This window comes from Eubalaena glacialis, chromosome X, assembly GCF_028564815.1.
Source record: "Eubalaena glacialis isolate mEubGla1 chromosome X, mEubGla1.1.hap2.+ XY, whole genome shotgun sequence".
Taxonomy (NCBI): domain Eukaryota; kingdom Metazoa; phylum Chordata; class Mammalia; order Artiodactyla; family Balaenidae; genus Eubalaena; species Eubalaena glacialis.
In genome coordinates, this window is record NC_083736.1 from 890,358 (window position 1) to 901,937 (window position 11,580).

The 11,580-nt window shown below is 50.1% G+C and overlaps 1 protein-coding gene across 1 annotated transcript in view; it reads right to left on the reverse strand.

Annotated features, from left to right (window-relative positions):
• The window catches only part of LOC133082656 (cytokine receptor-like factor 2), an 85,880-nt gene extending 83,947 nt beyond the window's left edge, over positions 1-1,933 (reverse strand). The window contains exon 1 of the mRNA XM_061179323.1: positions 1,885-1,933. Within this exon, the coding sequence (XP_061035306.1) occupies positions 1,885-1,894 (10 nt within the window). The 5' untranslated portion in view covers positions 1,895-1,933. The remainder of the gene's footprint in view (positions 1-1,884) is intronic.
• Positions 1,934-11,580: the final 9,647 nt, after the last annotated feature.

The window sequence follows — 11,580 nt, forward strand, 5'->3', positions numbered from 1 at the left end:
GGGTAAGCAGAGATTCTCAAACAGTGAGGTGCGTCTGAATCACGCGGAGGGGAGGTCTGGGGAAAGCGCAGGTTCCGAGTGGTGGACCTGGCTGGGACCTGAGGCTCTGCGTTTTGAACCTGCCCCGTGGAATGCTGGTGCTCCTGGTCCCGGGGCCCCCCCCCCATCCCCGCTCTGGTCGTCCCCTGGAAGAAGGAGGTCATAAAAGGTTTACGGGATGGAGGGAAAGAAGGACTGAGGGCAGAGGGAGTGGTGGTCTCTGAATTCCGCTTAGACCTCCGCACCTTGTGGAGAATACAGTTTTGTTTCCCACCCACGGCGGGTATCGACAGCATCCCTACCCCAGGGCCCCCGAGGCTCTAGACCGAGGAGATTTTTCAAGCAGAGACTAACGCTGAGTTGCTGACACACAGCCCTCTCCCCGTGGAAAAGCTCCATCCCTCCCATCCTGGAAGTTGTCAGCAAGCCTCAGGGACTGTGGACAAGGGATGGAAATTTGGGGTGATTCTGGGGTCTCTGGGGTGATTGATAGAAATTTGGGATGATCCTGGGGGCGGTCTCTGAGCTGAGTGATAAAAATGTGGGGTGATTTTCGGGGTCTTGAGGGATGAGGAATGGAAATGTAGGGTGAATGGGGTCTCCGGGGTGAGGGATGGGCATTTGGGGTGAATGGGGGAACCCCTGGGGTGACTGATAGAATGTGGGGTGGGCCTGAGGGTCTCTGGGGTGAGGGATGGACATTTGGAGTGAGTGAGGTAGTCTCTGGGGTGAGGGATGGACATTTGGGGTGAATGGGGAACCCCTGGGGTGACTGATAGAAATGTAGGGTGAATTGGGGTCTCCGGGGTGAGGGATGGGCATTTGGGGTGAATGGGAGAACCCCTGGGGTGACTGATAGAAATGTGGGGTGAGCCTGAGGGTCTCTGGGGTGAGGGATGGATATTTGAGGTGATGGGGGGGGTCTCTGGAGTGAGCCCGGGCATCGTCAGAAATCGGGTAACCCTAAAGCTGCCTGTGTCCAGCAGACGCAGGTGCGAAAGTGCAAGAAGGCTGAAAATTTATCTTTGCTCCTTCTCCCGAGACAAGATTCAAAAACAAGAAACACAAGAGGAAGACAACCACTAACACACATCACAGTCCAGTGATAAAACCGAGGCCGCGGGGGTGTGAGCTGGGGGCGGGGCGCAGCCGGAGGGCACAGAGCGAAGGGCCACGCGGACCCCCAAACACAGCCGCGCGCCTCTCAGAGCTTCGCACTCTTGAGGGGTGCGGGGTGCTCTCTCCACTGTGAACCCCTCCCCCGTCACCCCGCAATCTCTCGTGCATCTGACCTCTGCCCACGGGTTACTTGCTTTTCCAGGAACAGAAGCTCCGCTCAGACAACAGCCCTGGGGGCTGGGAGGGAGTTTCCGAAACTGCAGCAACAATGGAGATAAGCCCGGGAGATAAGCATGCTATTCTCCTATTTAAATTAAAAAAACAAAAAACCCAAAACTGTTACTGAGCCGGTTCTGCAGCCCCCCTGCTGGTGAGTAGTGCCTGGTGTGGAAGAAAAAATGCAAATGGAAGAAGGAGGCCTCCCCGGTTGGGCCCGGTGGCCTCTCCCGGGCTCCAAATTTGGGCGAGAGCTTCCCTCTGCGCCCTCAGGTTGTCACATACCAGCCCCTTGCGGCGTGGTGCCTGGCTGAGGTTGCAAACCCGAAAACGGAACGGCCGACGATTTCTCTCCTGGGTTGCATCACAGGGCATCCCCGGGGAGAACAGTTTCTGCATTCGAGAGAGAATCTGGTGGCTTCTGAGAAACCCAGCGGTCCAGCATGACCCCTGTGCCCAGTGGTACCTCTCCCACGAGGGAGGAGCACATCCCAATCCCGCACTGCTTACCCGGAGCCATCCACGACGGGGCACCACCCCTGCTTCGCCAAAGATGGGTTTCTGAGTCCTGTGATGAGGGAGGCCCCCTTCACTGCCCGCAGCTCGCCTGGACCGGGTTTACAGAGAGCGCTACTGACCCCTAGTGACCAAAACTTCCCAATCAAGGCACAAACCCCAGGACGGGATGCCACCCTGCTCCCTGGTGGGCAGCTTAACAACATTTACCATTTCTTGGGGCCAAGACGACCCTAAATATGGTGCCCCTCCTGAAGGTGTTGCCCAGAGCGCCTGCTCCCAAGCTTCACCCTGAACCCCTGAGCCCTCCGTCCACAGGGACCGGGGTCTACCCATGGCGGGGTGAGTATCGTCAGAAACCGACCGATTCCCAACAGAAACCCACTTCTCAGCGCTCCCGTGAAGACTTCGGGGTTGAATAATTAAGGGGTGACATGTAAGTATTTCAAAAGATGCAGCTCCTCCAAAAAAACCCTATATTTTCACTGATCCCCAAACTAGAGAGACCTTTCCAATGAGGGGAGGGCAGCAACGAGACAGTTGGGCAAGAAAGATTCAGGGGGGTCGCCCTGGGGTCTGAGCTGTACACCCTTGCATGGAGGGGTGCAGAGGGAACACCGGACGTAAGGGTCAGCAGTGTCCTTCCACTGGAATTCTGAGACGCAGCCGTACCTGAATTTGTCTCTTCTTTTAAGGACGTTGGTCCAGTCGGATGAAGGACCCACCCTAGGGACCTCATCGCAACTCATTACATCTGCAAAAACCCTATTTCCCAGTGCTGTCAAAGTCACAGGTACCAGGGAGTCAGATTTCAGTATATCTTTGGGGGGACAATTAAACCCACACCAGGGGACATTGGCCAGAGCAGCTCTGACCACCCAGCCAGCCACCAAAGCAACCAGGTGCTTCCAGCACCTTCTGACCCAGCAAATCCTGAGCTACAAGGAAGGCCTTTGCACTCGGGTGCTGCTGGGCGGAACTTGGGAGGGTCGGCCTGTGCTGAAAGCTCTCTCTACCTTGCTGGGCTAGGAGCCGGGCTGGCTAGCCTCGTGTCCTGGGGGTTGTGCTTTCACTGGGAAGTTTTGGTCACTAGGGGTCAGTAGCGCTCTCTGCAAACCCGGTGCAGGGGCGCTGGGCTCAAAAGTGAAACTGAAGCTTCAATAGGGCACCGTGGTCGGGGGTGGGAGTGGTGAGGGAGGCCGAGCTGTGAGCCTGGGGGGCACAGTCCAACACCCGGGACGCCCCAGGGTGGGGAGGGACGTCTGGAGCCCCGGAATGTCTCATGAGGGCAGCTCAGAGGGGGCCCAGGAGCGCTGCGCCCTGTCCGAGCCGTCCCCCAGGAGCAACCCCTCCAGGGGACCCAGAGTAATGGGCCAGACTAAGTCCTGCCTCTCAGGAAGCTGGAGAGAAATGTAGCTCAAAGGCAGGACCTGAAAGTAAGGAGGTCACATTTTCCATCAGGCATCCTGGAGGGTGTGGGTCCCAGTTGGTTTTGTTTCGGGATTTCTGACTGTGTGTCCAGCACGTTCTCCTAACGGGCTGGGCAGGGGATGCTGTCCTCTGGGTCCTGCCCTGTCTTTCTTCAGTCCAAACTATGCGCTACGTGATTTTGACTCTGTCTTGCCGTGTTGGTCGATGTATTTTCTTGTCCTTTTAATCTCTGCTGAGGCTTTTCAGTCCTTTATGTAAAATAGGGCAGAAGTCTGGGAGGAAGAGTCTTATGTTTTTAAGAACGGGTCTTGCTTACGTCTACCGACCTTAAACTTTATATATATATATATATTTTTTTTCAGATTATTTTCCATTATAGGTTATTGCAAGATATGAATAGTTCCCTGTGCTATATGGTAATGCCTTGTTTTTATATATTTTATATAAGATATTGAGTAGAGTTCCCCGTGCTATACAGTAGGTCCTGTTGTTTATCTATTTTATGTACAGTAGTGTGTATCTGTTAATCCCAAACTCCTAATTTATCCCTCCCCTCCCTTTCCCCTTTGGTACCCATAAGTTTGTTTTCTATGTCTGGGTGTGTGTTTCTGTTTTGTAAATAAGTTCCTTTGTATCATTTTTTTTAGATTCTGCGTGTAAGTGATATCATATGATATTTGTCTGTGTCTGACTTCACTTAGTATGATCACCTCTAGGTCCATCCATGTTGCTGCCAATGGCATAATTGCATTCTTTTTTATGGCTGAGGAATATTCCCTTGTATATACGTACCGCATCTTCTTTATCCATTTGTCTGTCGATGGACATTGAGGTTGCTTCTGAGGGTGGGTCTTTAATCCAGTATAAGTGGCGTCATTGTAAGAAGAGAAGACACAGAGACACTCAGAGGAGAAGCCATGTGACGATGGAGCAGTGATGTGCTCCCAGGACGCTCGTCAGCTGATCTTCAAGGTGCAGGAGATGCTCTGGGGGCTTGCTGGCCGCTGGGCTGAGGAGCAAGTGTAGCGGCAAAGGCCCACCATGCTCCGTGGAGTGAGGGTAGAAGGAAGGGATTCTGTGTGCTCTGTGGAATCTGACATGTTGTGTGTCTTGGGTGCATCTTCCAGGGGGAGGAAGAAGCTTCTCCTTGCTTCAGCACACCTGGGAAGAGACCAAGGTGCAGAAGAATCTTGGTTGAGAGGTAAACAGGGGCCGGAGATGCAAGTGAGGCCCCAGGGATCTGAGGCACCAGGGTTCTTCCAGTGCATTGGTCCTGGCAGAATCCTCCTTTGCCTTGCTGGTCAGGGCGGGGTGGAAGTTCCCAGAACACCTTAATCAGTGTCACCTTTGTATCCGTCATCTAGAAAGCCAAGGAGATGGTGGACACCATGCTCATTCCTTCAGGGAAAACCTCAGGGACTCACCCTACGATTTTATTTCTTCTCCGATCAAGTCTCACCTTCCAGGTAGAACCCAAGTTTACATGAGGAGACACGTAAAGTTGTCTGCCTATTCCTGAAGCCAGGTTAGTGATGGGTGCGGAGACTTCCTCTCTCTGCTCCTGGGGTGGCCCGATTTACCTCCATAAGGAAAAGCAGTTGCAAAAGTTTAAGGTACACACACACCCCAATGTTCATTGCAGCACTATTTACAATAGCCAAGACATGGAAACAACCCATCGACAGAGGAATGGATAAAGAAGATGTGGTACATATATACAATGGAATATTACTCAGCCATGAAAAAGTACAAAATAGTGCCATTTGCAGCAACATGGATGGACCTAGAGATGATCATACTAAGTGAAGTAAGTCAGAAAGAGAAAGACAAATATCATATGCTATCACGTATATGTGAAATCTAAAAAAATGATACAAATGAATTTATTTACAAAACAGAAAGACTCCCAGACATAGAAAACAAACTTATGGTTACCAAAGGGGAAAGGGGGTGGGGGAGGGATAAATCAGGAGTTTGGGATTAGCAGATACACACTACTATATATAAAATAGATAACCAACAAGGACCTACTGCATAGCACAGGGAACTATATTCAATATCTTGTAATAACCTATAATGGAAACGAATCTGAAAAAAAATACGTATGTATAACCAAATCACTTTGCTGTACACCTGAAACTCATACAATATTGGTAGTCAACTATACTTCAATTAAAAAAAAATAATAAAATAGGGGCTTCCCCGGTAGTCTAGTGGTTAGGACTCCACGCTTCCACTGCAGGGGGCACGGGTTCGATCCCTTGTCAGGGAACTAAGATCCCACATGCCGCGTGTCGAAAATCATAATAATAATAAAATAAATAAAACTAAAATAAAAACTAAAAAACACAAACCTAGGCATTTAAGAAGAGCAACGCAGCCCAGCCTTCTCGTGGCCTGAAGACGTTCCTTCCGGAAGTTGGGAGGAGGTGGAGCTATTTGGAAATGTGTCTCCAAGTACCTGCTTCCATTTCTGGGAACAGAGATGTTACAACTTGCCGGGCTACACCCTCCCCAGAACGTTCACTCACAGAGGTCCTGCTTCTGAGTAGCTGCTGCCCTCACGTCTGTTTTTCTCTGGAAGAGTGAATGACTTGCTTCTCCCACCCCCCTTCTCTGCCCAGGAGGAGAGTCTGGGGAAGGAGGAAAAGCGTGACTCTGGGGGGCGGGAGCAGGTGTCAGCAAAGGGATATACTCACCCAGCACCTGGGGTGGGCTTCTCAGCCTCACCCTACAGGCATCTGGGGCTGGATGACTCTCTGATGAGGGCGTCCTGGGCCCTGTGGGGTGCAGAGCAGCTTCCCTGGTCTCCACCCGCCAGGTGCCAGGAGGACCCCCTCCCCCATAGCTGTCACAGCCAGAATGTCTCCAGTTGTTGTCAAGTGTCCCCTGGGGGCAAAATCATCTCTGGTTTTGAACCACTGCCACAGACAGACAGAGAGGTGATAGCCTGATAGATAGACAGATAGATGCATGATTGATATACATGATAGATGAATGATGGATAGATGATGGATAGGTATGTATTAAGAGATACACAGAGGGCTTCCCTGGTGGCGCAGTGGTTGAGAATCTGCCTGCCAATGCACGGCATGTGGGTTCGAGCCCTGGTCTGGGAAGATCCCACATGCCGCGGAGCAGCTGGGCCCGTGCGCCACAACTACTGAGCCTGCGCGTCTGGAGCCTGTGCTCCGCAACAAGAGAGGCCACGATAGTGAGAGGCCTGCGCACCGCGATGAAGAGTGGCCCCCGCTCGCCGCAACTAGAGAAAGCCCTTGCACAGAAACGAAGACCCAACACAGCCATAAATAAATAAAAAACAAATAAATAAAAATTAAAAAAAAAAAAAGAGATACACAGAGATAGATGATAGATACACAGAGAGATTGACAAGAGATAGATACATAGATAGATAGGTAGATAGATAGATGATAGGGGATATAGATAGATGGATAGATAGATAGAGAGATGATAGGTGATAGATAAAGTCTCTAATGCTCTGTCAGGGGTTCTCAGCCTCAGCACTGCTGACATCTGGGGCTGGATGACTGTCTCACATGGGGCATCCTGTGCCCTGTGGGCTGTGGAGCAGCTTCCCTGGTCCCCACCCACCAGGTGCCAGAAGCTCCCCCTCCCAGTTGTGACAACCAAAAATGTCCCCAGACATCACCAGGTGTCCCCTGGGGGTAGGAAAGCAAAATCTCCCCCCCCCATTGGGAGTGTCAGCAAACCTGTCTAAAGAGCACATTGCACGGGAGGTGGGGCGTGAGGGCAGGTCTGGCGTGAAATAGCGTAAAGCAGAATTCAATCCTGCAGGAAGGCGGGTTTGACGTGGAAAAGGAAGGCGGAAGACGGGTCCTCCCCCGTCTGCTGTCACGACTGTGATCTCCGGCTCTGTGTATCAGCAACTGGGCTTTAGACGCGGGAAGCTCTTTGCAAGCTGGGGGCCCCACGAAGCTCCCCGACGTCGGCGGGGGGAAGGGGAGCGTCCACGCTGGGTGGTAAATACACCCCCAGCACCTGTCCCTGTTGAAGGCACACCGTGGGAGCCTGTTGCCAGGCGATGCGATGGACACAGGTTCCCCACGAGCGCCTGGCACATCAGTGTCCTTATGGGGGGGACGTCGGGCTTCAGTGGGTGTGGGCGTCTCACAGCCGGGGTGTGGGCAGAGTTGGCTGCAGGCCCATGAGTCATCGCCACGGCCCTGTTGATTAACCAGTGTCAGCGGAGCTGCTACAGGGAGTGACGTCAGTAAAAACCATCCCAACGTAGACACTCGGCCCCTCATCATTTCTGTCACAGCTGTGACTTTCAGACTGGCTGCCCCAAACGTGCTGTAGAAAGGCAAGGAGGATATTGCCATTTGCAGCAACATGGATGGACCTGGAGATGATCACACTAAGTGAAGTCAGTCAGACAGAGGAAGATCAATACCATATGATAGCACTTACAGGTGGAATCTAAACTATAACAGGAATGAATTTATTTACAAAACAAATAGAGCCACAGACATGGAAAACAAACTCATGGTTAGCAAAGGGGAAAGGGTGGGAGAGGGATAAATTAGGAGTTTGGGATTAACATACACACACTACTATATATAAAATAGATAACCAGCAAGGACCTCCTGTGTAGCACAGGGAACTCTACTCAATATTCTGTAATAATCTAAATGGGAAAAGAATTTGAAAAAGAATAGATACGTGTATAACAGAATCACTTTGCTGTACACCTGAAACTAACACAACTTTGTGAATCAACTAGACTCCAATAAATTAAAAACACAAGACAAGGATGTCTGTTCTTGACACTTACACCCAACATTTCTGCTGGAGGTGCTAGTCAGGCCAATTAGGCAAAAGTTTTATTAAAATTAAAAAAAATTAAAAATATAAAATGCATTAAAATTGTATTACTTTAAAAATATGTGTAAGTCTGTCCTACAGCCCCCTTCTCCCACATCCTCTGTTGTAGCTCCTCTCTGAAGTACCTAGATGATAGTATTTGATGCACGTTCCCTGAGTTCTTTTGCAGATGTGAAAACCCCCCTGCGAAATGGTGGATGTTAAGTACTTGATGACCATGAGCACAGAGCCCCAGGCCTCCTGGAGCCTAAGGACTGATAACGTTGACCCCTGTGACAGCACCCTGTTCCCTCACCATCAGCCGGTCAGACAACTGCGCCCAAGCTGATCACAGACCCTGCGACACCCCTCCCCCACCTGGCTTTTAAAAGTGCTTTGCCAGAACCCTTCGGGGAGCTCAAGGCTTTTCAAGGCATGAGCCACCTCGTCTCCTTGTGTGAACTTGTTTGGCCTCTGTGCGTCAGGCACATGAACTTGCCTTAACATATGCAATAACCAACAAGGACCTACTGTATGGCACAGGGAACTATACTCAAAATTTTGTAGTAGCCGGTAAGGGAAAGGAATCTGAAAAAGAATATATATATATACATAATATATATATATAATAACTGAACCACTTTGCTGTACACCCAAAACTAACACACCATTGTAAACCAACTATACTTCAATAAAAAAAAATATTTTTAAAACATGCAGATCAGAAAAGAGAAGTAAAACTATATGTATTTGCAGATGGCTATTATATATAGACCATCATAAGGAATCCACTAAAAAATTCTTCGGACTAATAAACAGATTCGGCTTGGCTGCGGGATACGAGATACATACGTAAACACACATGTGCAATGGGCCATCCAAAAATGAAATTAAGAAAACAAGCCCGTTTACAATAGCATCCAAAGGAACAAAATCCATCCATTTTTACTGATGAGTAATTTTACCCATAAATAAATAAATAACATCAGTTTAACCAAAGAGTGCAAGATTTATACACTGAAAGCTACAAAGCTTTGCTGAAAGGGATGAGAAGACCCAAATAAACAGAAAGACATCCTGTGTTCGATCAGAAGCCTTAATCTTCTTAAGACACCGACACGTCTGAAATCTTCCGCGTGGTCTTCAGATTCAATGCAATCCCTTCAAAAAGCCCAGTTGCCTTTTTTTGCAGAAATTGACAAGCTGATCCTAAAATTCACACAGAAATGCAAGGGATCCAGAAGAGCCAAAATATTCTCGACAAAAAAGAAGAAGGAGTGAGGGCTCACGCTTCCTTGGAGCGAGTGATGGCTGCTGAGTCCCCAGCCTTGGTGGCCTGCCCCTGGGCCCTGGGGTGTTTCCAACCCACCCATCCTGATGCCCTGGATCGGAGGGCTGGAGCTGTTGGGAACAGTTTAACCTTTCCTCCTCCTTTGTGAGTCCCTAGAAGGCTGGAGTGTGCCCATCCAGGTCCACATTCAGTTCTCAGAATGTGACCTATGACAAAGGTTACACTTACCCTTTAATAAAGGGTAAAATGTATTGTGTCGGAAAAAAAACAAAACACCCAAGCCCCAAATAGAGAAAGTGAAAATGAAAACACACAGTGCATTGTGCTAAAGTGACAGTCTAATGGTGAGAAGCCCTGTGAAGTTGGTGGTCACTAGAGAGGACTCTGGCGCCCATGCCCCCACCCCACCCTGCATGCTCTCCCCAGGCTGTCCCAGAAGGACCCTTACAAGACACCCAAGACCAGGCAGCATCTCCTTTACTCTCCTTCCCCTTGTCCACACCCTGGTGGGAACTCTGAGCGAATCTGAAAAAGCCAGGGAAAAGCACAGAAGATGAAAACCAGACTGGGAGAGTGTCATACAGAGTGAACTAAGTCAGAAAGAGAAACGCAGATACATAGAGTCTAGAAAGATGATACAGATGAATTTACTGGCAAAGCAGAAATAGAGACACAGACGTAGAGAACAGATGTATGCATACCCAGGGGGAAAGGTGGGTGGTGGGATGAATTGGGAGATTGGGATGGACATCCATACACTACTATGTATAAAATAGATCACTAATGAGAACCTACTGTAGAGAACAGGGAACTCTACTCAGTGCTCTGTGGTGACCTAAATGGGAAGGAAATCCAGAAAAGAGGGGATAGATGTATACATACAGCTGATTCACTTTGCTGTACAGTACAAACTAACGCAACAGTGTAAAGCAACTATACTCCACTAAAAATTAATTAAAAAAAAAAAAGAACACCAGGGGGTCCCGAGAAACATCACGCTGTCGCTTGTCCAGACCTTTAGTTATTCACCTTCTCTTGTGTGTGTCATGCTTGACAGACATAGCGGCCTGCACGATGGTAAACAGGTAGCGTGTCGGGGTCCCTGAGACCACCCTCAGGTTCTACGATTCACTAGAAGGACCTGCGGAAATCAGCAAGACCGTTATATTCACAGTTCTGGTTTCATACGGCAAAGGGATACAGACTGAAGTCATCAAAGGCAAAAGATGCAGGGAGCAGGGTCCAGGAGAGACTAGGCTTCTCAGTGTCGTCTCCCTGTGGGGTTGTCTGGACAGGCCTTACTTCTCCCAGCAAGGATGCCTGATGACATGCATGGGGTATTGTCAACGGGAAAGTTGAGCCAGCCTTGGTGTCCAGGCTTTTTATTGGGGTCAGTCAGGTAGCACGGAGCGTCCACATGGCTGACCTGAGTTACTCAGTCACCAGCCCCTCCCGAGGTCCGGATGTGGCATGAGCCACAATCCCATCATAACTCACATTGGAGCACAGACCACTGGGCGTGACCCAAGGCTCTAGGCAAACAAGGCAGGATGTTCCAAGGGTTCATAGGCGACCTCCCAGGAGCTGGTCAACGGTCAGACCTTTCTTTGCAGTGGGCAGGGTGTGGACCACCCAGGGCCGCTGAGGTAACTCTTTACTACCCAAGTATGTTCATTCTGCAGCCACTCAAATCCTGTGAGAATCAGGAACAGGAGTCCCGCCCGGAAGGGAGCTCAGGAGAAGGTCCCCTGCTCAGATTTTCAGATCTCTCCCTTGAGGCCGACCCCTACATCCGACTCCCTGATGGACGCCTCCCCTTCATGGCTCGTCAGGGAAGCCAGTTAAACATGGCAGGACTGAGCCTGCCCCCAGCTCCATCCCCTTTGCCTGTATCTCCTCTTTCCCTAACTCTGATCCGGTACCAGCATTCCTGCATCTCTGAAGCCCGAAGCCCCAGTTAGCTTGGGAGACATCATCTCTCCCTCACACCCAGGATGTGGTCCCGATGGAACCCCACACCCACTCTTGTCCACCACCTCATGTCACGGACCCTCCTTGGGGACATCCAGTGCTGCGTTTGTGTCCCCAGCCCCCATGACCCTTCTGTTCAGCCTGGTCCCATC